Source organism: Anser brachyrhynchus (assembly GCF_964034855.1).
Source record: "Anser brachyrhynchus genome assembly, chromosome: 10".
NCBI classification, from domain to species: Eukaryota; Metazoa; Chordata; class Aves; order Anseriformes; family Anatidae; genus Anser; species Anser brachyrhynchus.
Genome location: NC_137705.1, coordinates 12,687,424 through 12,713,179, shown reverse-complemented (window position 1 = coordinate 12,713,179; position 25,756 = coordinate 12,687,424). Strand labels below are relative to the sequence as shown.

Below are 25,756 nucleotides of genomic sequence, written 5' to 3'. Positions count from 1 at the left end.
CCTTGGAATTTCTGCAACAAGAGCAGCTTTTCACAAGCATTTAAGATGCTCTGAATCTACTTGTAAAATAAGTGCTCTGAGCTTGAACCAAACTCTGAGGTTTTAAAAAGGTTTCTCATACTAGGAAGATACATCTGAGAGTTATTTTATTGGTTAATAGTTCAATTTGGAAGATTTATCATAATAAAATATCCAAATGCTTCTTCAGTTTTTCTCTGGAATCTTGATGAGGCACTTCTTTTTTTTATTATTATTATTATTATTAAGTTCTAATAGCAATTCTGCCTTCCTGGGGACTACTACAGCAACAGGTATTTGATGTACAACATAAAAACTATACTGTAACTTTGCTGTTCCTTGCAGCTGAACTAAAGGTGTTCTTCCAGTGTCTTCCTGACCCTTATTCCAGATTCTCTGGATGTTTTGGTGCTAGAGAGTTGTGAGCCTGCACAATGTATTGCAGAGTTTTCTCATAAAACAGTCTTAGGGACATTTAGTGTCAAATGACTGATAGCTGAGGCAAAGGTGTATTTTGAGGGTATATTCTTAAATTTTTTTCAATCAAGTCTTCTGAAGTATATCATCTGTTCAAATTTTCAGGGTGCTTTACGTAACATTTTGAATTTCTCCTGCCTTAATCTGTGTGGCTCTATCGTTGGCAAGAGTCATTTCTTCAGCTTCAATCTTCTCTGTAATAAATGCCCTGCTGCAGATTCATTCCACCAGCAGCACCCGAGTGCTTTAAAACACCAGGTCACCCTAACCCCAGGGGCTTTCAGGAGGCTGCTGTAGCTCACACCAGCTCTGCAGCAGGTTGTCTGGTTTTCCCCTGGGACCTTTTATCCCCTCTGGTTTTTCATCTGCCCTTAGCGACTTGTTTCAAGAGTTTGAATTTTCTTTAAAATATCAATAGGTCATAGGAAAGAATTAGAAGCTGTATTCCCTCTCTCCCCTTCTGTCTTCCAAGTGTATACCTCTGGATCTGTTCTAAGGGTGATCTGTTTCTAGCAAACAACTGTGCTGAATTCCTCAGATCCAGGTGCCTTGCTGTTCCCAGTCCCTCTGTGTGTGCACTTCTGGACGCACAGTTCCTTCCTTCCTTTCTTCCTTCCATCTTTCCTTTCTTCCATCCTTCTGTCCGTCTTCCTCTGGCAGGAATCAGGCTGCAGTATGCGTCTCCCAGTCATTCCTGCTTCCCTGGGTTTTTATTTTGTGCCAGCTATTTCAAATTAGTAAGCAAAGATTTGCCCAGAGAGCCAGATTCTTCTGCTGGGAAAGGGTTGCACACATTACTGCTTTAAAAACTGCTACCATATTACCAGAATTTGGCATGGAAATGTAGAAGGCAAACTAGCAAAAGAAACAAAAGTTTCAGTGGTAATGGCCATCAGAGACTCAAATTTCCATTCATTCAAAAGTGGAGGGAATTCATATCTGATTACTGCTCTGGGTATCGCAGTCATAAAACTTCACTGATTTTAATGTCAGAAACATAACGTCAAGTTAAACTACAGCACATATTTTAGAAAGAAATCTTGATTTAAGAACTTCAGGAAAAGAATTGGTCACCTCTCTAGGTAAGTTACTTGAGCAATTACTGTACTCTTCATTTAAAAAAAAAAGCTTAAATTCATCTGGTTTTGGCTCCCAGCTGTTAGATTTCAATATATCTTTTAGAGGATGTTCTACTACTGCAAATGTCCTGATCCAGAGATTTGACACACCATGATCAAAATACCTTCTAATATTATTTTATATGAATGGATTGAGTTGAATTTTTTTCTTCATTCCTCCGATTTTTGTTGTCAGCTTCTAAATTTATATCTAATTGTATGAGCATTATTTTTTTGGAAGGGATGCCAGAACAGAACATGCTCTTACAGTGACAACCTACTAACATAGGATAAATAATACGTTTTGTATCCCACTCTGATAATCCTGTTTGGCTGCCTACCAGATCCCCAGGACCTTTCTGGTATTCACTGGCTTCTCTAACATTTGGATTTTAATCTTGCGAATCAAGTCCGTGCATTCCTCACATTGCTCCAGCCGCGTGGTATCTGACTGCAGGATTGTTCAGCAGTAACTGCTGTAAGTGGGCAGCACAAGACAGAAAGCTGTTCCCATTACTGTTCACCACATCATCAGTGGTTTTTTGGTTTTGTTATTCTTTGTTTGGTTTGTCTTTTTTTTTTTTCCTTTCGGGTTTTAACAGCTTTCGGGTTTTAACAGCAATGACTGTTGAAGCTTTTCTACATTACTGATCAAAAACTGTTGAATAGGAGTGAGCCAAATCCCAGATCTCTGCAGGACAGTAGAGAAAACACACAATGATTACTTCACTTCGTTTTTGCAATGTCAGCTGTTTTTTAATCTGGATTATTAGTAGCAGTGCTAGTAATGTAGTGATCGTTTTTATTGGGCTGTCAAATGACTTACAGAAGTCTTGGTATAGTAACACCAATAAATTTGCTTTTTAAAAAACTTACAAAAACTGAATTTTATTTTTAAAAAAATGCTTTATGTATAAATTATTCTGCGTTCTTGCATTCTGTACACAATGTGATTCGATTAGAGGTGAAGCAGAACCAGTCATTTTCCCAAGACCATATTGTCTTTTCCTTTTCTCGTAGCTATATTGCTGCTTGTTACTGCCACTTGCCTCTCAAAGGCATTTCTAATTCCAAATTATTCATGTGACTGTCTAAATTTTTCAACCTACAGACACTGTCTGAGCGTTATTTCCAGTGCTGGCAATGTAACACTTCTAATGCACCAAGGGTACGTGTGCATGCGTATAACTGCTCTTTGAGACTGCGCTTGCGTGTGGTAAAGTAGATTGCAATTGCTTGCGTTTAGCAACCATGCAAAGGAAGGTTAGTATGGAGATGTAATTATTTCATTATGGCAGGAGATATATTGAAAATGCAGGTGTGCCTCTAAGCGTGTTCTCTCTTTGTCATATCTGATGAAGATAAACCAAAGCTTAAGTAATTTTCTCAAACCTGATGAGTAACGAGAGAAAAGCGATTGTTCTGTTCCATTGGAATAAAATTTATCCAAAATCTAGCTCATATTTGTTTCAGTAACCTCTGATAGGAATTCCTTAGAATCACCACACACACACAACGAGTGTTTAAGTAAGGGCTTCGGTATGGAATGGAGTTATTTTAATCTTTTCATGTTAAACCATTATGTCAATATTATATTTATATTTCTTGTTAGGAGTTCTTACTCTGGAAAATACTTTATTGGATGTGTCATCAGTTTTGATGCAGCAACAATACTTGTCTTGAAGAATATAGTAACTCGTATTTAAAATGTTCCGAATATACAATATCTTTTGGGATGAATAAACAGTAAAATTTACAAGAATAAACCTACAACACAGCAGAAAGTTGATTTGTATTGTACATGGTCTTTCATTCAGCCTAACTCCAAATTTCAGCACTCTACGTTTTCCCAGTAACATGCAGCACTGCTTTATTGCAACAGACAACAATTCTTTAAGGAAACCAGTTAAAACTTACTTTTTAAAATAAATTGGGATTTAATTACCTGTTTATTTGGTACAGCTGGGGTTCACAGACACACGACGTTTCCTCCCTTGCTTCGAGGTAAAGCAGGGCTCCAAGCAGTGCTTGTTTTTGCACGCAAACCCAGGGCAAGATGGGCTGGAGGTACTTGGTGCAGGGTGTGAGTGCAGCCCCAGTTTGTGCAGGCATTGCCTGTTGTTTAGTGACATCTTTCACAGATTTGGGGACATCATTCATGGATCATCCTATAAGAAAACTGAAAAGCCTACAGCTGCTAACCTGTGCTGTAAATCCGGTGTACCTGTGCGGTTCTGATCAGTGCTGGCTCGGCAGAAGGGCACTCACTGAGGGCAGACAGGTGGCTCTCGGCGAGCTGCGGCAGTGGAGGTATTCTCACAGTATATTTTCTAGTATTTTCATGGAGGGAAGTCTCTTCCATGTGTGCTGCATGCTTTGGATCCAGCCCAGGCTGGGGTTTGAGTTAGCATGGTTGCACGCCAGGCCCTGACAAGTCGTGGTGTAAAAGCCTAGCTAGCTTGTCTCTTTTCTGTTTCTCTTTCTAAAAAGTTAAATTTTGAGTTAACGTTAAAACATTCTACCAGGTGCAGTAGATGTTGGCTTTTAAAGAAAAAAAGCCTATAGTGTTAAACATCTCTAACTGCTTTTCACGGATGTTGTTGGTAGCAGATATTACTCTGCCTGCCAGTAACTTTGCCTTGGATGCCTGTCTCCCAGATGCCAGTGCAAAGTACTCATCCTTAGACCAAGCAGACAAACACTGAATTAGTTTTTTTTGTGAGTAATTCTATGGGTGGAAAGTGGTGATAAGGTTTTCTTGTTCCTGAGAATTCAGTATCAGTATTACAGGCTGCTTAGATGTGATATTGAAGGTGTGCTTTTTGATTGTATATAGCAGTCAAGTTCATTGGCAGTTTCTGTGTTACAGAATTTAACTCTGATCTGACTGTGGCTGGGCATTGTAATAGAAATGTATTGCTCAGTATTTTTTCCCATTTCATACTTATTGCAATGGCATGTAAGTGAACACGTAGCCTGCAGCAACTTCACGGTCATTTTCATTACGCTTGCTGATTGGGGTTGGCCGGGTGTCGGCGTCTCTGCTGTCCTGGCCCTACATGTTCCACCAGCAGTACGCCTGTACGTCCTTCCTCCGAGATTTCTCTGAATTATAAGTCCTCCCTGGTTTCCAAAATGTTCAGATGTAAAGGGCTCTCATCAGTCTGTTTAAACAGCAAATTTCATGTTGCTGCCATCACACACCTGCTGCATAATATCATGTTTATATGTTCTCAGTTATGTCCTAGCCAATAACAGGTGATTAACAGTCTCCCTTATTATTACCTTACGCTGTGTGCGCAGTGAGGGAGGGTGTTCCCAAGTACATCCATGCCCCTGTTCAGGAGGAGATTTTTAATAGCAAAGCAGCAAAAATGTTGTGACTTAAAAGGTGTTTCTCATTTCAAATCTAGAGAGAGTGGTAAAAAAATATGTATATTTGTTCCAAGCTGATGCTTTCCCCGGTAATTAAGAAACAAATACTGGAATAATTCCATCAGAAAGAGTGCTTTGGGGATATTTCTTTGGTGGAACTGAATCTCTTTATCAGATGCACAGGATCCTGCATCTGCTCGGGAAGTGGGTCTGGGTCTGCTGGGAGTCTTTGCTACTGAGCGCCCTTAGGTGGGCAAGGAAATTCATCGATGAAGCATTGATGAAATGTGTATCAGGATGGAAGATGCAGCTGTTGAACTGGCAGAGATCTTTCTCAAAAGCATCTCAATTCTACTCATATGCACACAAACTCATATAACAGTGGTGTTAATTTGGTTTGTTTAATGTAAATGTTTTCCAGTTCCAATGAAAAACATTTCACTGAAGAATATTAAAGCATGGTAAGTTTTAAAACCAAAACCAAAAATAAAAATAAAGATCAATAATTGGGTATTTAGTTATATTCTGCAATTATATGGGTCAACTTTTTTTGTTTTATGTACTGTAAGTGGGATTCAGGTTTAGCTAGATCCTGCTGGCTTGGACATTTCATTGGGAAGCTGCTGTGCTATTTTTTTTAGATTTTGAGCATGTATTGGAGGTCTTCAGTCCTTTTTGGTATGAATATATTGTGAAAATACCAAGTTATAACTGTTTAAGAGGAACGTTGCTACCTGTGAGACAAGCGTGCAAAGCTGCCTGTTTGTCTTGATGAGGATTACCATAGGTGGTAGTAATACATGTGCAAGCAGCCGTCTCCAATTGAGGATGAAGAGGCTGATGAGTCACGGTGGAGTCACATCCTGTTAACGCTGGTTACGGACACCACCGCTTCACCCTTCCGTGTTCTGACTAATCAAGCTGAAAAAAAAGTGAAAAGAGGTCTCGTGGAACGTGAAAAACGGAAAGACAATCCTCCTGAGGTCTGTTGCTATCCAAATCTTGTATGCAGGTAGCTCACCTGTTCAAAAGCAGCTCAAGCCAAGCGCAGCATTTAGAGATGTGATTACATCTGCTCCAGCATGTCCAAGGATCCAGGGTGGGAGAACTGAACCTGAGCAGTGCCCACGTGGTTGCGCTCTGAACATTTACACTCTGGTGAAAAGCACAGTCTTTTGTATCTCAGTATCCTGTAGTCTGCCTTGTGGCTTTCAGCTGGAGTCCAAGTTGTGTGTTAAGTGTACATATGCAACTTTGATCTTACAACTACACATTCTAGCAGCCATCCAAGCCGTGCGTTTACCTGTATTTTTGAATCAAGTGAACAGTACAGCAGAAACAGCTTGGTGTAGCAGGGCACTGTATAAAACTCACCTGTGCAGTCTGTCTTAGCAGAATGAAGCCTTGTGCTTCTCAGATCTGTTTTAATGGGATGGATTCAGGCAAAACTGAAAGCATTTCAGGCTTTTAAAAATCACTGTGTTGAAAGGGTGCAGTTGGAGTCGGTATTAATGGTAATTGCTGTGTCTGCAGATCTCTGCTGAGGCACCTCTTTGTTTGCAATGGGCAGTGTAAAAAGCATCCCCAAATATATTGGCTGCCTCTCAATAACTTTTACACTGGCATTGAAACTGGAAAGGAATTTTCTTCTGTCTCGTTGCTACACTGCTTATTGCATGCAAAACTGACTGCCTTCAACAAGGGGCTTCCCGTAACAGCTTGAGATGTCAAAACAGAAATTTCAAATGCATTTTATCCCACATTTCATGACGGAAAATACTTCCCCTACAGCTTTCTTGAGAGAGTCCTTGCCAGTAGTTTCTGCTTCTGTTTTTCCTCGAGGATGTCAGGCTATTTTTGCTGAAATAATCTACCTGTCATCTTCAGCATGTAACAGCCCTCACATCCTTAGCTGTGCTGTCTCTGAATTCACCGCCCCAGCAGCCCCGTGCTGTTTGTGTGGCTGTTCCCAGGTCACAGACAACCAGCCGAGGGCCTGGGAAGCGAGGCTTGGCCGGTGTCACTGCAGCAGGTCGGCAGGGTTTGCTGCAGGAGGAAGCTCCGGGTGTCTTGAGAGGAAGGAAATGGGGGAGAAACTGTGTGTTTGGGGAAAGTTCTCACAGCATGCAGAGGAGAGGCGCGGGGGGCATCAGGAAGGGAAGGGTGAGGCGAGCAGGTCTGGGAAGGAGAGGGGTGTTCCTGGGTTCCGCTTCAGAGGAGGGAAGCCCTCTCACGGCCTTGGAGGAGCACCCCCATGTCCTCGGTCCCTGCCTGCTGTCCTGCTGCCTCCCATGCTGGGTTGGTGCTCCCTGGTGGATGTCCTGCAGCCACCAGCAGCCTGCACGGCAGGGAGCTGGCCTGCCTCGCGCAGGAGGAACGGCCTCAGAGGCAGTGAGGTGATGGTGCTGCTTAGAGCACTGCCAGAGAGAGGGGCCCTGGAGACGGCATCTGCCTTCCTGCTCCGTGCCTGAACCTTTTGGGAAGCCTGCTCCATTCTTGTCCCCTTCCTGGCATTCAGCTGGGGCCCGGGTTTCCTACTGACCTCGCAAGGTCACCACCTCTCAGTGCCGCCTGAGCAGCCGAGGCCGGGCCCATGTGAGGCGACTTCTGCTTTTTGCAGCAACATCAGGTTGACGTGGAGCTTTCCTCGCGGCATCAAGCGGGTGAACAGCAAAGAAGGTAGCAATCGCGTCCAGGGTGTTTAGTTAGAGATGGCCTTCTAGTCACCGTGGTCTCCAGGGAGCAGAGGCTTTTGCCTCGGCCGTCGCTGCAGCAGGAAACGTAGGGTGAGGTGTAGCGGCGGTCGCCTCGCGCAGTGCGTGTGCTGTGTGCCCTGGTACGGGGCCATCGCGGGGGCAGGCGTAGCCACAACAGGCTTTGTTGTGGGGCACAATGAAGGGTGACTGCGTCAGGAGAAGGTAAGACCTGTCGACCTCTTCTGCTGTAGGAAATAGGATGTTGGTGTCAGCACGTCCTCTGCGAGGTCTCGGTATTGTGTTGGCTAAATCCTGTGCTCTGAGCGAGACGCTGTCGATGCATCTGTCATTTCATTCGTTGCTTCATCCGTGGAGCTTTGCTTTAGCCATCCCTATGGTTACGGCAAAGATTCTTTGGAAACTTCAAAGAATCTTTGTTCTAATTTTGTTTTGTCTCATTCTCTCTTATATATAATAAGGTACAGAATATATATGGAAAAAATTATCTTCACTTAAATGTTTTCTTCTCTATACACATGCAAATGGAAAATGCCTTATAGAGACTTCCTACAGTCCCACAGATTCAGACAATGCAGTTTACAGTACTGTTTTAATGTAAATTTAAGGTTAAGTAAAATGAGATGGTTTGTTATTTTTACCAGAATCAGATGTCAAGTATAACAGTCTTAAAGCAAAACAAATCCAGCAAACAAACCACTCCAAACCAGAAGAACTTTGGACAGCCCTCAGTGTGTGGCCTGAACGCAGCGGTGGTATCGACCACGCAGCCCCCAGCTGTGCTGCTAATTGGGCCCCACGCTTCACCCTCATTAGCCTTTAGGGCTGGGTACACTGCCTGGGAGGAACCCCCGTTACGAGGCACTATAACACTTAGCTGTTAGATGCATCTCTGTGGGAAGACATATTCAATTCACACCCTGTAAGTCCAAACGATAAGGTAAAAATAATCCCTTTTTATTCTCTCCTAAACAGAACTGCTCCTGGAAAGCAGAAACAAACCCTAGTAATTGCTCTATGTCCCTGGAGTCCTTAACAGAGCATCTGCAGACATGACAGGACCAAGACCTGCTTCGGGATCACTGCAGTGTTCAGCAATGGCAGAGATCAGTTCATGCGTTACTCTTTAAGTGCTGTGTGTATGCTCAGTGTGGTGGCATTGCAAAGAAGATGACTTTATTTTCCTGCTGCAAGGAGGTTGAAATCTTAACATCCTGAACGTGTGGAAGGAGAGTTTTCTCTGACTGTCCAAACTCTCGTAAAATGTAAGCTGGGGGGAGAGGGGAGGCCACATGCATGCTCGGTATTAGAGAAAAAGCTATTTGTGCTTAGAATAATGGCAATACTTTTCAGTTACAGCTCTCCTGTGTGGAAGTTTAATCTCCTTAACTTGGACAGAGGGAGAGCAATGAGAACTATATCACTTTTGACTTAGCCAGTTTTCTAGGAACAAAAGAAGTGTGTGTCAAGTATGTGTTTTTGGTTACTTTTGCACATTTTTCTTTTTATCTGTGCTTCTATTTATACCATGGCCAGTTTTTACACTCTCCTACCTGATGAGAAAGTTAACATGGTTACTAAACTCTTCGAGGGAAGAGACTGGTTTCCTAGGTTTGATCTGAGCACCACTACATTTATTAAGAATGACATCATCTTTTATTATAGAACAGGAACCTTAAATAGTTTTGGAAGAGCAAATTTTAAGAACGATGTCCTTCTGAGCTACATGTGATTCATCTTCACGTTGCATGTTGAAGAGATGCTGTGTCCTGAGCCAGATCAGCTTTGTGAATCAAACTGTAATTTATTAGCAAAAACTATTCACTTTTTTTTTTTTTCCTTTTAAAACTATGTGAAAATTAGTGCTTGCAGCCTGCTGGGAAATGCTAGGCAAACACAGGCAGCTCTTTTGTCCTCTTCAGGCTTCCTCCAGAAATCTGGTTTTGTACTTCTCCAGAGGCCTTTTGTAAATGATGCCTGAACCATAAAGTAACGGGAACCGCTGCCTTGCTGCTGTGATTCAGTGTGTTAGTCATTTGGAGAGGTGCTGGTGCTCAGGGCACTGATGAACTGTCGGGGAAGCGCTTGGTTTCCTACCGGAGAAAGGTTGCTGGTGAAGTTTGCTGGTGTCTGTCAGAAAATATCACCACGTTCAGGTTCAGCCTCCTTCATATAACACGCGCATCCTTTCTGGCCGTGGCTTAAAAAGCAAAATGATGCACCACGGCACGGCTGTAGTTGCTGCCAGGGGTGAACATCTGCTCTACAGCTTGTCATTCAGCTTTTGAAGTTGTCCTGTCAGCAGCCAAGAGCGCTGTCCGGGCTGGGTTCACGCATCGGTTTTGTGTCTGAGTGGGAGAAAACTCGCTCCGGTGGGGAGAGCCGCAGCTTGGCGGGCTCCACCTTGGTGCAGGCTGGCCCTCAGCAGTGCACCGATGCCTCTGCTTGCTGGAGAGAGAAAGCCCTGCTTTCTCCTCACCTGGATTTTCTATGCCATGTTTACCAAAAAGAACAGATTTCTATTGAATTGTCATGAGAAAAGCAGGTACATGCTCCCCGTTTCCTAGCACTCTGTGCACAGACATGGGCTCACGTGGCAGCAAGCAACATCACGCATACTGTTCGTGGAAGGACACAAGACTCTGGTGGCTGTTGCCACTTCTCTCTGGCCCTAAGCCAGGTCTGTCTCACGAGCTTTTGGGTCAGATTCCTGCTTCCTCTCATCTGGTTGTTGCCTTTTCCTTGTTGCTGCTTGCAGCGCTGCCAAGCTGTCAGCCAGAGAGGGAGAAACGCTTAGAGACCGACCCATCAGCCCGGCACCTGGCCCTGCAAAGGGCTCCGACGCTGCTGAGACGGTTTGGAAGGGGCCACACACTTGCTTTTTGTGCTATCTGCTGTGTTTTGCTTATTCTGATACCCAAGCTCAGGCTAAAATCTGAGGGAAACTATACATTAGAAGATTTTGACCGCTTTTGGAGAGCCTGCCCTCATTTGGATATTTTGGGTGCCACCTTCACGTGAAGGTTCTCAGGAATACCTTGAGATACCATTTACCCAGAAGATTTGCTGTGCCTGGTGACTTTAGGGACACATGCCTCTTCTCTGGTCTTCCTAAGATCCTGGATAGCCATCTGGAAATCTCATCCTGTGATTCCTCCAGAATCTGGAAGACCTTTTGTAACTACTAATCCCAGAAACAGATTTTCCCTTCATCCTGTCTGTCAACACAGCCTTTAACTTATTTTTATGGGCTTCAGCACATGTTTGATGCATCACTGCCTTAGGATATGGTCTATGTTTTCCGGATTCTTTCAGTGGTCATTATATCTACATATAGCACTTTCTAGAGAAGGGCTAACTTAGTGGGTATTTAATAGCATCTTCTCTTTGTCCTTTAAAATTCAGCACATCTTTTTGCACATCTGGAACAGGAGTCAGTGTAATTTGGAGTATCATGAGTGTGAAATCCTAGGAAATTATACTTTACAACGCAGTTCATTATGCTTCAACAGAATTGAGTAGTCTTTTAAGATGATGTGATGAAGATCGCATTAAAAAGTACTGATCCTATTGAAGCAAGGAGGGTGAAGGAAAAAGAATATTCTCAGCTAACTGGTGCCATACTAGACTCTCAATATTTTGCCTTTTTTTGTCTTGGCCATGAGTTGTTGTTTACACATCAAAATAACATCATTGTGAACTTTGTGTGCACGTCTTAATGGCTTTTTGGAGGCAGATAGGATACAGAGGATAGGAATTGACCCTGTGTGCAGTGAAAGCTGCCTGACAGAGTGCCACCCGCACTGGGGAAGGCCAGCGGGGTCTCTGCTGCAGTCTTGCCTTCAGCTGTGGCCCCATGTTCCTGCAAGAACCTAAGGCCCGAGGCAGAGGTTCAGAAGAAGTCACCAGACAAGGTCTGCAGGATATCTTCCCTGTGGCTGCAGCAGGCCTGTGTGGCGGAGAAGGCAGCAAGCTGTCTTTGCGTGTGCACGGGCCACAGAGATGGGCTCACCTGAAGTTCACTGTCTTTCTGGGCTTGTTTCCTTATGCCTCTGCGCAGGAGGGAGCAGACCTTGGTCTACAAGATCCTTCAGCCCATCCTTGTGTATCTGCAGAGCATCACGTAAAGCCACCCTCTGCTGGCCAGGAGCAAAACAGGGAGAGCTGCTGCCTCCTTTTCTCTATTCTTAAGGAAGAATTCAGATGTAGAAATGTTTCTTGAAAGCAGTAAAAAAGCTTGACCTAATCACTGCTCTATATATATGCTTATGGCCCATAAAAGGCCCAGCAGGATACAAAGCCACCAGTTCCAGTTCTCATTTTTGCCAGAACTTCAAAGCGTTTCCTTTCATGCAGTAATCTTAAAACTAGTCCAAGAAAACACTCGCACGATTACTTAGATATTCCAGTTATGCCACCAATATGGAAACTTGAATGATGATATTTTCCACAGGCAAAGCTTCCCTCGTTAGTTTAATGCAGTAGTCTTCTGCCTGCTTGTAGGGAAGATGCAACCTCCTCTCCACGGTCTGAGAAATGGTTGCTGCTCGTAAGGTGGCGAGCCAAGAGAAAGGAGTGTGATGCGCTGACAAATGGGGCCAAGACACAGTCACTGAAGTTCTATTCTATGTAGGGTTTGAATGTTTTTTTTTAACTGTAGTCATAACCTTCTCTGGAAGAGAAGCTTCATAATGACTACCCAATATTTATTTAATAAACACTTTGCTCTTTTAATATTTGAGACTATGGTTATCAGTTTTCAGTTATCCAAACTTTAAATAAAGGTAAAAGCTCACGTAACTATTGATTAAAAGCAAAATGAGTCTGGGTGGGACCCATTTCTATCCCCAGGTCTTAATCTGTTCTTGATTACGTTGGAAGCTGTCGTTCACCTGGCTCCACCTGTGTGGCCAGATGTCATCCAGCAGTGCATTTATTTTGTTTGTGAGGCCATTGCATGGGCTTATTTTGTGCTTGCTTACTGGGCTGTGGCTGCTCTGCTCTAGGGATTATACCCATATTATGATATAAATACATTATAAAATGAAAGAGACATGTTAGATTTTTTACAAATTATTATAATATTTTTTTGGTGAGTGCAGATGTGCAGGCATGGCCTGAGATCTTTTTCTGCTGGAATGACCTCACAGTAGTGCTTGACCTGGCAGCCAAGCTGAGGTGGGATTGTCCCAGGGCTGCTGGGCCCAAGAGATGCTGCAGCAGATGCTCCAGGTCCTGGTCAGGAGGAATTCTTGGAATGCTGAGCGGCAGCCGCAAGGGTCAGCAGAGACCCATCATACTTGAAGTGGTTTCAAGGACTACAGGAAGTGTGGTCAGAAATGAAGAGATCATTCAAGGATCGTTTAGATGTAGAGAATTCCTCCTGGTTAAGCAAATATCATGCTGAGTTTGTCCTGGAAAAGAACTCTATGTGTGAGTTTGTATCTTTTCCAGATTATTTGGGTTGGGATAGAAGAGAAACTTCTATTCCTACCAATTTAGACTGTGTCGGGGCCTAAAACTCCTTTCCCAGTTGGAAAGCTTGCAGTTAAGAAAATGAAATAGATTTTTATGAGCAATATTTAGTTCAAGCATTTAACTAATTCTCCTGCTGCATGGTTTGAGGTCAAAGTTTGATTCATTGACGTGTGGCAGCTTGAGAACTGGAATGGAAGGGATTAGGAGAGGAAGCAGACTCGGAATTTAGGAAACATCTATATTTTCTTGTCCACTAACCCTTTTTTCCTACCCATCAAATGTATGTTTGACCTATGTTTCTAAATTAAGTGACACAGAGAAACATTCCTACATGCTTTCCTGTACTCTTTTTTTTTTTTTTTTTGCACATTGTCATCAGTTCTGCCGTGGGTGTGTTCAGCTTTGCTCTTTCAGGAAGGGAACCTGATCTTTCCAATTCTGGAGAAATGCTCTGGACGTGACATTGTTGTACAGATGCTGTGAACTTATACATATATTCCGTTAGGTTAGAGAATGGAAAATGGGTGTTTTATTATTCTTATTACTCATTAGAAATAATTTTTAAAATAGCGCCCCGTTTACCATGGGATGTTCTGCAGTGACGCAGGCGTCGCGGGAAGCCATAGCCAGTACCTTCCTTCTGTGGCTACGTGTTCGTGTGTCTGCGTAGGTGTGCGTTTCGTTCAGGATTCCTACAGAGATCAATCAGGGGATCTGTCTAATCTTTTTCTCCTACCAGCAAGGCCAGTCTCCCTCTGTCTCTCCTTGCTGTCTGCCTGTTTTTTGCGTTCCCCCCCCCCCCGGCAGCTTCTGCTGCCCACCACCTCCAGAAAAGCCATCCCCTTCCCCCTTGTCAGTATTTTCATTCCTAGAGATGTAGCAGTCATCAATCCAACATCACTTACAGTATCCCATAATATCTTGAGTGATGGTTCTGAGTGCTTTTCCTAGCTGTGTTCATAAAGCAGCTGCAAAAAGGAAAAAAAAAGCTGTCAGAGGAGACAGGTCCACGTCCTGCCCTGGCTCTGTTACTGTGGAGCTGCAACTGATTTACTGCTTCCATAAATGTAGCAAGCAGCATTGCCAAACCCGGAGATTTATCTGGGGCCACCCATGTGTTATGGGAAAAAAAAAAAAAAAAAACTCATCCTTGGAGAAAAGAATGAGTTGTACCATTTTTTTTTTCTCTTTCCTTGAGTTTGCAGTAATTACCTTGGGAATAACTGTGATGCTCAGAAGGCAGCTGCTTTTTATGGTTTGTGAGACATGGAGATGAGAGCAGCGGGAGCCTCAGTACAGGCAGCAGCAGCCCCAGCCCTGCCCTCCTGCTGGGGATGGGGACGGTGCTGTGGTGACAGCCGCGGTCACCTTGGGGCAGGACATGGTCAGGTCGGAGTAGATTGAGGGTGTCCAGGGAGTAGTCACTGACTAGGGAGAAAAATATTTTCCACAGGGAAATCAGTGGGCTTGGCAGTGCAGAGGATCCCATCATTTTTCTCCCAGTTTTTACCATGTAATTCATGCTTTGCTCTGTAAAGCACTGTGATATAGTTTGTATACATTATGTAAAATAAGTTGTATTCTATTATATTGAAGAAATATGGATATAAAATAAAGTCAAAGGATGGAGTAAAGTAGCTGTGTGGTAACTGGACCCCAGTCCCTGGCTGCATTGGTCATCCCGTTCCCCAGGTCCCCATCCCCAGTGTGAGCAAAGAGTTCTCCGCCTGAAGATACCGCGTTAGGTACAGGCTGTCCTGGATGAGAAGGGACGGAGACACCGAGTTCTGTTCCCTGTAGCTCCTCGGTGGAGCCTGTCTCCCCAGTGTCCTGGGTCTTTCTGACACTTGTGGCCCTGGGCAGTTCTTGCGCCTCAGGAGCGTTAGCAGATGGTGTGTAACCGTGCTTCAGGTTTTTGAGGCTGGCAAAGTCCTGTTATTGCTCACAGCACAAAGGTAGGTGGGCCTTTGGGGGCAGCACGCTGGTGCTGGGCCAGCACACAGCAACTTGTAATCTAGGGAAAACAAAAACCCAAATCTCTGTGGTTTGTAGCGGGCAGGGGCGAGGGGAGGGGGGAGGTCGGCTGTGGGCATTGCAGCCGGGCAGCTTGCTCTTGCAGAAGCTGGAATCCGCCTAAAAGCACCGAGGTGGATCTTTCATGGCAGCAAAGATGTCATCGTGAGCTGCCCGATGCTGTGGCCAGCCCCTGCTCTGGCCACAGGCAGAGCCGTGAATCCCCGTGGCCCTGCAGCGAGTTAGTGCGGGGGGCTGCGGGCCCGGACCCTTCTGCTCCGTGGGAAATTCCCCCGCCAGCAGCTGCCACGCTTTTTAACCGGAAGATTAATGGAGCAGGGCCGTGGAAAGGGCCAGAGTGCCGGGCAGGGGTTCATCAGTCTCGGAGCAAGCACGCACTCGGTGAGTCACCGGCACCGCTTCCCGCGGGCTGACGTCGAGCCTGGAGCACTCCCAGCGCAGGCGCCCAGCCCAGCCCCGCGCCTGGGAGCTCGCGGGGCCAGATCGCCACATGCTGAGCCTGCGGGCTGCTCGTGCTGTAAAATAAAAACTAATCTCGCTTAATTACGCTGCACGTGGTGTTCATCTGTAATCCTGCTCCGTGGCCTTTTTCCTCCCCAGCACGGCTCCCCGCTGGTCCCTGTTCCTCTCCTGAGGTGCCTTCGACTGCCTTTGGGCTTCTCCGGTTTGTCCGAGGGGCAGGAGGAAGGTGCCTTCGCCCCCAGGTTGAGCCTGTCAGCAGCCACCGCTCCTCGCTCGGACACAGCGTTGTGTCAAATCGGTCACCTTCCTCTCGCACGACCAGTGGTGCTGGGTGCAGGCACACGCACGGTCACAGCGGCGGGTGAGCATCGTCACCTCCTGCGGGGAGCTGCTGCTGTCTGCCCCTCCTGCTCTGCTCCTCATGGCAGCCCTCAGCTGCACCACGTGTGTTGTTGCTGCGAGCGCTACGAAGTTAAAAGGTGTCAGCTCAACAGATGAGCACGTAGGGTAAGGTCTGGTTCCCGTCTGGAGCCTGTGGCCACGTTCCTCATGATTCGAGGGGGAGAAGCATTGAGACCCTGACCTCCCGAGCTGACAGAGAGCCAAGACTTGCTAAATCTGGACAAAATAAGCTGTGCTTCTGTTTAGCTGCAAGTTGTTTCAGGCAAGAACACATTTTGAAAGGATCTTTGTACCACACACAGAATTGTTGCGCTTTCATGTGATGCCAGCAGCATCAGCGGCTGCTCCGGTGTGGTCCTGGGGTGATGCGCCCAGAGGCCCCCAGCCCCCTCGGGAGCAGCAGTGGGTTATGGGCATCATCCACTTATTTCCCAAAATATCCTGAAACATTTTCTGCCGTGGCTGCTTCCAGCAGGTGATTTTAAATGTGGCAACCATTCATTTCTAGTCCAGCCATTGCTTTTCTCTCTTCCTCACCCCTTTGAACGTTGCTGCCACCGAGGAGCGGACCAGAAGGGCTGCTGGAGTGGAGGTGTTGTTCTTTTTAAACAGCTGAATTTTTAAATGACATGTTTATAAGTACGGACCTTATTTTCAAAACAAAGCACGTGGCTAACTTTGTGAACAGATGTTAAGAATGAGAGCCCAGAGTGGAGACACGTAGCGTTCGTAAGTCTGGATGTGTCCCTGCAGGAGCCACCGTTGGTGCAGGGGACTTTGTTCTTGGGGTAGGTGACAAGAGAAGCTCCTGACCACTGTGGGGCTGTGTGCGGCTGGGTTTGGAGCCATTAGTTTGAGGCTGGTGACCCCAAGCGATCTGCTCCCTTCCTCAAGCAAGGCAACTCAACTCGAAATGGCTGAGGATCCTGACCCTGGCGCTGGGGTCGGTCGGGGCGGACACACAACACTGGGTGGCTGCAGAGGAGTCCCTGCTCCCGGTCCCCATGTTGGGTCAAGCTACGTTTAAATGGGCTCGGAGGTGAGGCCGAAGAAAAAAGGCTTAAAATTCAAAATGGTCCATCCCGCCCTGGCATGGCACAACCCTCCCTGTGACCCGCTGGCCCAACTCCTGGGAGAGATGCTGTAAGAGCTCGTCATGGGGGCAGTTTGATGACACACACAGGGAGGGGGGAGAAAATAGCATTTAATTGAAGCACACTGCACATGTATGCATGTTTTTAGTTTAAACAAAACAGATTGGGCAAATATTTATTTCTGCCCCTACCGCTGCAAAGCAAACTTTCCCACAGCTTTTGACGGAGATAATCTGTTTTTTAGCCACAATGGTGAATTTGTAATGCCAACTTTTCATTTTTAATGTTTTAGAATTTCCTGATGGGTTCTCATGCAATTATTTTGATTAACAAAGAGGTTTTCAGACTGACTTGAAAGGGTCTCGGAGGCTTAGGAAGGACCTGGCTCTGTGTTACTGCTCTCTCACTGGGCTTGTTTTTCACAGCTTTCTAGCTCTTGAATCAAATTCTTTGGAAATCAAAGAAAACTGGATCTTAGAAATATTTCATATCTCCACCCCTTCTGTGAAAAGTTTCTTTGAGGTGCTGGTTGAAATTTGGAAGAATGCTTGTTCCCATATCAAAAAAGAAAAACTTAGGATTGTTATAAGAGAGAAAAAAGAAACACTTCTTTAAAATAAATAATAATAATAAAGTGTATTCTTAACAAAAAGATGAATGCTTTTAGTCATTTCTGTGAAATGCCAACCGCTGAAAACAAAGACGGAGAAGTATTTGGGGCATTTCTGACTAACAAGGAAATGAGATCTCCAAGTAGGAAAGTTTTGGATGTTTCTGTTTCATTAAAAATGTAGGAGGTGGCTTAAGAAATTAGGAAAAAATCCATTAGCAGTGTTTACTTGGATTTCATCATTCTCATTGTTCATACCTTTTACTCATTATTTTAGACATTGTGGAAATTTCAGGCTGGCTTCACAGCATGCATGCCAGCAGATCACTGCCGCAGCACCCATCTCTGTGCTCCAGATGGGATCGTCTCCACGACTGTGGGGCTGGTCCTTCTCCAGAGCTCCTGCTCCCCTAGAAAATGCCATCAAGGGCAGGTAACTATAAGTAAAAGTGATATATAATGTGCTTGCACGTGGTGCGTCCTGGGCCATGCAGGGTCCAAATCAGCTGCGATTGCCCCTCCATGGCCTCCTCCTTGTGGGGAGGTGAAGGCAAGGAGACCTTGCTTCTGCTCACATGAGATGCACTTGGAGGTAACCTGATTTGCTTTCAGCTGAGAAGTCACCAGTGTTTAACGAAGCGTCAGCAAGGGCCAGGTGCTGAGGTGGCTGCATTGCCTCCGTGGTGCCCGGCTGCAGGGGAAGGTGAGCAGCCGATGTCTGCCCGGTGAGTGGAAACCTCACAACGTAGTGCTCTGAGGCAGCTGCCAGCACAGGTCCTGTGGATGCTTTATTTCCTGGTTTCATTTGTCATCTTCTAATAATTTAAATATAACAGCTCATTTAAGCATTATGACAGCAGAGCCCACTGATGACTGAGGAGAAGGGCAGTTTAGGTACAAGCTGAAAAGCCTATATTTGTTAATGAAACCCCCAATTTTAATGAAGTTTTCCAAGTTCCAACAATCACACAACTGAACTATCTCAATTTAGCAAGCTAGCAGAGGATTTTCTTTCATGCTGCAGAACCTGGGAACATGAACCACGCGCCTGATGCGATCTCCATACAGACGGGCTTGAAACATTGGCTCTGTCCCTAAACATCATTACTTTTACAGTGGACTTTTAAAAAGCGTATTATTGCTGCTAATGCGATGTGTATGTATTTTAAAAGTAATTTCCCCGGACTCCAATGAAACGTTCTAACAGAGTTTTGTTCTCTAAACAATTTGAACCCGCTTCTTGCCCCGGAGGGAGGATGTTTGCCCCCCAGGCAGCACCGCAGCGTTGCTGGCTCAGTAACCCCAGCCAGAGCAGGGGCTGCAGCCCGCTAGGCCGCTACCGAGTGACATGACCCAAACCCAAATCTGGTCCCCAATGAGAGCAGAATCCCTCTTGTACTCCAGGACCTGGGGACCAGCTGTGGCACACAGGGGTGAAATTCAGCTTTGAGATGAAGCTGAGGTGGGTGGCTGGGCCAGGGGGTGGGTGAGCTGTGGCAGCAGAGCTTTACACGGGGGCACAATTTCGTGCAGAATGAGGGGTTTTTGAGGAAGCCTCAGAGAAGGCTGGGTTTAGCTTAGTTTCCTAGGGGGCCTGGAGCCCAAAGGTTCCCATCTACAACCTCAGAATGACCTGTAGGGGTGTGTGTGATAGGTCAAGGTGAGAGCTGGTTTAGGGACACAGCCCAGCAGAAAGCAGTGCCCCGAAATGCTTGCCCCCAAAATGCAATGGCTTTATGGCAGCACAGAGCAGGAGGAACGTGGAGGTCAGGACTTGTCATGTAGCGGATTTACACATCTTGCTGGAAGTAACGGGAGGTTGAGTTCCTGGGGACCAGCCCTACCCTCTCCACGTACACATGGGTTTGGGGAACACTGGGTGCGAGCAGGGCCAGACGCTCCCTCACAGGAGCAAGTGCCCTCTCAGCTTGGGCCCAGCTCGGCCCTGTCCCCAGGTCACCCACTGGGATTTGGGTGCCCAGGTAGGGCCCAGCGGGCTCTGACCATTGCTGAGGCACCCCAGGACCCTCTCCCAGAGCTGGGCTTCTCCCCCAGAAGCCATTCCCAGCCCTGAACCGCTTGGCGAGGTGGCATTTTGGGGAAGAAGTGCTGCCAGCGGTGCTCCCCAAACCTCCCCAGGCGTGACCCCCGGGGCCTGAGGGAAGGCACCCCGTACCCACACACCCCCAGCCGTGGGGGTAAGGGCCTGGCTGCCCCCCAACAGCCCTGAGGTGCGGCCCAGGAGGGGCCGAGCCCGCCCTGCCCGCGCCCCTCCCTCAGCCCGCCCGCCGCCTCAGGGAGCTCGGCCGCGGGCCGGCAGCGGAGCAGCGCCCGGAGCCCTCCCGCAGCGGGCAGCCCCCGGTAGGTACCGGGGGACGGGGGGGTGGCGGCCGGGGCCTTGGTCCTGGGAACGAGCGGAGAGGCTCCGGGGACCGGGTGGTGCCGGGGGGAGCCCCCTGCATGCCGCGGGTGTGGGAGGAAGAAGCGATGGATGTGGGTTTTCGTCTCCTGACGGGTGTTTGCTTACAGCTTGTGAGTGATGAAAGATCTCGGCGTGAACGGAGAGGGGCTTTTGGGGGCTGGAAGTGTCAGGGTCTGGTCCTAAGTGACAGCGGGTGTAGCTGCGGTGCGAGGTGTGCGTTGTCTCCCCGGCCCTTTGGTTTACCGAACGAAGGCAGTACCTGCCGGGTGACCCGCAGCGTGCCCGTCATTGGGCTTCTCTTCATGCTGCGGTGATAAAGCAGCGGGGTCTTACCTAAGGTTTTTGTATAAACGTTTACTATATCGTTTACATTGTAAAACGCTGGAATTACAGCAGTGATTCCTCTTGTTCAGAAATTAAGGCTGGCTCAAAAGCGATTATTTCAGCTGCAGAAACAAGCATTACGCTTAGTTCAAAGGAAAACGGGCAGTGCCCCATCCCCATAAACCTAAAACTAAAATAGCCGATTGTTCCCCTCACCCCAAAGAATACCCTCCAACCTTACAGCATTATGTATTTTTCCTTAGAAAGAAACCAGAAAAAGTATTTCCCTAAAATCTGAGACCCACTTTTTTTTTTTTTTTTTTCTTATTATAACACTTTTGGCTCGGTGTCTCAAGGAGGCTGCCAGGCGGATGGCTGTTAAGTGGTAGTTTCTGAGCAGGGTGAATGGAATTGCAATCACCGTGTTTCAGAGTCGGAAAAGCTCGAGTTGCTCTTTACAGGCCCCTGAGTCGCCAGAATCAGATTCCCACGAGGTGCTTTCTGGCCAGAGATGCGGCTCTTGGTTACAGAAACGCAGCTCTCCTGGCCACCGCCTTTGATTTATTCTTCCGTATCACCGAGAACAAGTCAGCGTTATTCTCTGGAATGATGAGCTCCTCCAAAAGCCAATGTGTTGGGAGAAAGAAAGCAGGATTTTTTATCATCTCCCTAATAGCAGCCTGCAGGAACGCGCTCGCAGCGAGCCCTCCTGCCTGGCTTCTGGCACCTTTCCTGCAGGCTGCTGGCACAGCCCGGGACCGCTTGTGTTCGGTCCAGAAGCAGGCAGGGGAAGCAGCGATCAGAGTGGGACAAAAACAGTGCACGTGGGATCCTGCTCCCGAAGGCACCCCAGAGATGTGAGGTTTGGGGTGAAGCTTCCAGGGGGCTGGAGACATGTCCTATAGGGCCGGTAGTGCCCAAGCTGGGCAGCATCGGCTGGCTCCCTTGTGCTCAGCCTTGTAGGCCACCTGAGCAGGGGCATGGGATGAGACCACCGGGTGCCTTGGCTATTGCCATGCAGCCCTTGGCTCGATGCCTTCCCACAACAGTGGGGTTTGCCCCATGGACATCCCCATCCACCCCTCGTTGTCTGTAAGCAGGGTTGCAGGGAAAGACGTCTGCTTTATCGGCAGCCTGTGCTTTGTCCAAAGGGAGCAGGACCTGCCCAGGCTGGTGGGGTTTATTCAGCAGGGACCTCATGTCACTCCCATTCAGGAGGGTAATAAAACTCCCGTTGATGGTTTTCGTTTCCATATGACTTTCTATGGACTCCTGATGAACACTGCAATATGCCCTGAGCGTGGAGGGCGCGGGGGCTGCGGGGTATTGCAGAGCAGAGGAGTCTGCTGCATCCTGTTTTTGTAGAGGGCTTTTCCTCTTAGCAGTCGTAGTGAAAACAAACATGTGGGAGAACAATGGTGTTTTTTTTTTTTCTCTTTTCCTCTACATTTTAAATACAACAAAAAAGCCTATTAAAACTAAGTAAAGTTGTCTTAACGACAACAACAAAAAGGAATACCTGTATGTTAATTAGGAAAGTAAGCGTAACCGAACACGGAATCGCAAGCACAAAGGTCACTTGCCTTCTGGATCTCAGTGTGCATTTTTGCCATTGAAAGCCTATTTAGGATGGGGCACTGGCAGCAGAACAATGCTGGTGCCATGCAGGCGTTATCTGTGATAAAGGAGGGCCAGCTTCACACCCCAGAGGAACACCCCTGTGCGCTGCCGAGGGACTTCGCAGCCTTGTGAGTCATCCTCTCAGCGGGGAGCAAATGGGATTCCACAAAAAGTATTTCCTTTCTCCAGATAAACTTTCTGGTATTTCATTTGTTGGGTCTAAAATGCTTTACCATAAGCAAATAAGAATAATTCTGTAGAAATGGAAGTAAGATATTTAGTTCTTTCTAGGAGTAAGAGTTGGAGATGCTGTTTGTAGGAGAAATCACCCCCTGGGGAAGAGGGGCTGCAAAGCCAGCGATGAGGTACAGCGTAGCGGGGGGACAGCCAGCTCCAATAGTTCCAACTTAAGCTAGCTTTAGAGAAACGTCTGATGCTGGTTTTTCAACATGTAGTGGTGGAAAATCCTTTGTAGTAAGTGAGTAGGGGCGTGGGTTGGTTGGTCACCAGGTTGCCCCTGTTGGGGACGTGTTTCTGCAGCGCATCGCTTTGCGCAGCTGCAGCTGCCTCGGGGGGGAGCCCCCGCCTGAGCCCTCTCATCCCGCGCAGGTGCTGCAGTGACCGAGGCTCGTCCCAGATCAGGCTCCCGAGGCTCTTCGCTACGAGGTGAGTCCTGTGCTTTAGCCATCCTCCTCCCCTCTCCCCATTTGTTTTGTGAGCGGTGGATGTCACAGCTGGAGCCACGTGTCCAGCACCGGCAGGTACATATAAGGGGCGATGCTGTTCATGCCACCAGCGGCGTGCAATTCCCTGCTGGTAGAGGAACTTGGCCGCACCCAGAAAAAGATAAGATAAACTTATCTTTTAGAAGAGGCCACATCTGGGGCTCCCCAGGTATTACCAACCTGTGTGTGCTTCATGCTCGGCTGCGAGCCCCTTGTCCAGTAACTAACTGCTGGCTCTCACTGCTTCGTGGCGCGGTGCTGCAGACGCCGTGCCCCGGCTCAGCGCTGTCCTGCTGCGAGAAGGTGCGGGGCTGCGGAGGTGCTGGGGGGACTGGGTCTCATCACAGCCCCTTCCTTTTCTGCTGCTGTCAAAGTGCTTTGTGGAAGCGAGGGGAATTTGAACGGAATTTTCTTTTAAGGGAGCAGGAGAAAGAAATAAGCTACAGTAATGTCAAAATATTGCATGCAACATTATTCAGAGTGTAATGCTTATTTGAAGCAGCATATCCTTTCAAGATCTATTTTGGTTTTCTTACATCGAACACATAACACAGAGCTGAAAGGGGCGGTCTGGAAGTGCCTGAAGCTGAGGGGAGCAGCTTTTACGATCCTTCTCCTGAGAGCTTCACGCACTGGGGTTCTGGCTCCGATTCATAGCGATGCTAAATTTAAAAATCCTTTCAAAACAGGACCCAACCTTTTCACTGTTCTCTTCGTAAAATGCTGAACATTGAAGTGATAATGTTCAGAACAAAGAACATTTAGTATAAACATTTAGTTTGTACTAAATAAATTACACTTAGCCTTGCAATCACGTTGCTGGTGACAGCTTATACAGCCTGCACTCTTCCCTTGTAATGCACCAGAACAAATCAAATATACATTGTTGGGAAAAAATGCTTGTCTTTTGTCAAAAAGCCCAACTGCTGTCAGCAAACATATTGTGGGAATATGGATCTGGAAACAAACAGATCATTAGAGGGTGAGTTAAGGTTTTCTGATTTAATTCTAAACATGTTGAGTGAGGGAAGCAGAGATATGTAATTCCAGGAAAACCGTGCACCACAAGGCTTTTTTTTTTTTTTTTCCTCTAATGAAAGCTGGTATTTATATTGAACACAAAGTGCTTTGGGTGACAAGGATGGTTACATATGGAAAATATGAATTTCCATTTGTTCTGGAGGGTTGTGAAGATCTCTTGATTAGAGGTAATATTGTGCTGATGCAAGTTTTGCATTCTTTCTGAAAACTGCTCATCAACTGGCGACTTTATTAACAATGTTAAAAGGTGCGTGCACACAGAGAACCCCCGCTTGCAGGGAAAGCAGAGGTGGGGGCTTGTGCAGTCGTGCCCCCGGTTGGGTTATGCCTGTGCTTTGCCCTGTCCCAGCTGTAGCAGGGCTGGGAAAACAAAGCGTGCTTCCCACTGAGGGCGTGCTTGGTGGGCAGAGCCGGCAGCGAGGCCATGGGCACGAGATGCAGCATCCCCTGCCCTGCAGTGAGTCTGCTGCGGCCGGGCGTGTGCCTCTTTGGGGCTTTCATTCTTCTGCCTCATCTTGGCGGTTTCCCCCTGTGCCTACAGACATCGCTGCAGAGAAAAGAGGATATCCTGAGTTGCCCCGGCCCCTGCTCTGCAGGGACAGTTGCAAGGCAGCCCGTGTCCCTGTGTATTTTGGCACATACTGGAGCATTGCTCTCAGGGAAAGGCTGTTCTGGTCTCTCTCCCCTTCCTATAGTCAAGCAGCTACTGTCTTGGCCCTACCGCCATGCTCGTGGAAGCCTGAGCTGCTCGGCTGCACTGAAGAGGCGAGGGGTCGGGCAGGGAGCAGCAGGACACCTCCCTTTCGGAGCGCCCCACCGAGCCCCCGAGGACCTGGGAGGCTTCAAAGGCTGCGTCCGAAAAAACAGAAATCCCCTGAGGGGTGCTGGTGGTGGGGGCAGAAGGCCAGGAGGGTGCTGAGCAGAGCGGGCGCCGGGCACCTCACCTGCTGCTTCCCCTCCCGTCCTGCCTGGATGTCCCGGCTGGGTTGCGGGGCTGCAGACGTGGTGTTAGCTATGATAATGCCTCGTGTGCTGCGAGCAGCCATCCGCAGCCGCCTCGGAGGTTCGGGCGTTCAGCCGTCCTGCTACGAGCATGAAAACCCCTGCTGGAGCTTCGGCCCCGGAGTGAGTCTCCACAGCCAGACGGTGATGGTATCACATTCGCTTTTCATTTCTGCGTGGGCACCGTGCCCGTGCAGTTATAGCACAGCTGACTCTGATTTTCATATAGTTCATTGTTTACTTATGACTTACTATAAAGTTGAGCTTGTCTTATTTATGAGCAGCCATGAAGATATGAGATTTCATCCGCTGGGTGATGACTCATTCATTGGGTTGGACTCCTGAGCTCCTAATACATGACATATTTTGGACTGTTGGATGAGCAGCGTTTCTCTATGAGCCCAAATTAAATGAGGTGAATGGAAATAATTAGTAATTTGTTTTGAAAATCCTGTTTGTAGCTGGGTTTGTGCTGGATTAGCTCCCTGCTCGTTTCACCCCTGTGCACATGGGCAGAAGGAGCGGCCGTGCGCTCACCGGGAGTTAACGAACGGCACCTCGGGGTCAGGCGTTTAAACACGCCGGGGCTGACTTTGCTTCGCTCCTGCTGCACGAGGAAGGCCTTCGCAGCGCAGGAACATTTGATACTTTCTATGAACTTTAATGACCGCAACGTCTCTCGTGCTGCTGCAAACAATTTGAGAAACTAATTTGTAAAATCACTCATAAAAATCTCATGTTCTTTCCGTAATAATAAAGCTCCTCCGCTGGACAAAGAGCTACAAATCTTCAGAAACAGCAGCTCAGCAGGAGGGGGTTCAGCGGCTCTCGTCTCGGGCA

General features: G+C 47.2%; 2 protein-coding genes across 6 annotated transcripts in view; both read left to right on the top strand.

Moving 5' to 3' along the window:
• SLMAP (sarcolemma associated protein) overlaps window positions 1–14,814 on the top strand; it is a 100,950-nt gene extending 86,136 nt beyond the window's left edge. The window contains exon 24 of the mRNA XM_080606185.1: window positions 8,678–14,814. Coding sequence (XP_080462311.1) covers window positions 8,678–8,758 — 81 coding nt within the window. The 3' untranslated portion in view covers window positions 8,759–14,814. The remainder of the gene's footprint in view (window positions 1–8,677) is intronic.
• Window positions 14,815–20,057: 5,243 nt separating this feature from the next.
• The window catches only part of FLNB (filamin B), an 87,862-nt gene continuing 82,163 nt past the window's right edge, over window positions 20,058–25,756 (top strand). For 4 of the 5 annotated variants that reach the window (XM_080606150.1, XM_080606148.1, XM_080606149.1 and 1 more), the window contains exons 1-2: window positions 20,065–20,143; window positions 22,758–22,814. The gene's annotated coding sequence lies outside the window, so the exon portion shown is untranslated. Of the gene's footprint in view, window positions 20,144–22,757; window positions 22,815–25,756 lie in introns of all 5 variants that reach the window. The other variant, XM_080606151.1, reaches the window with a different exon arrangement.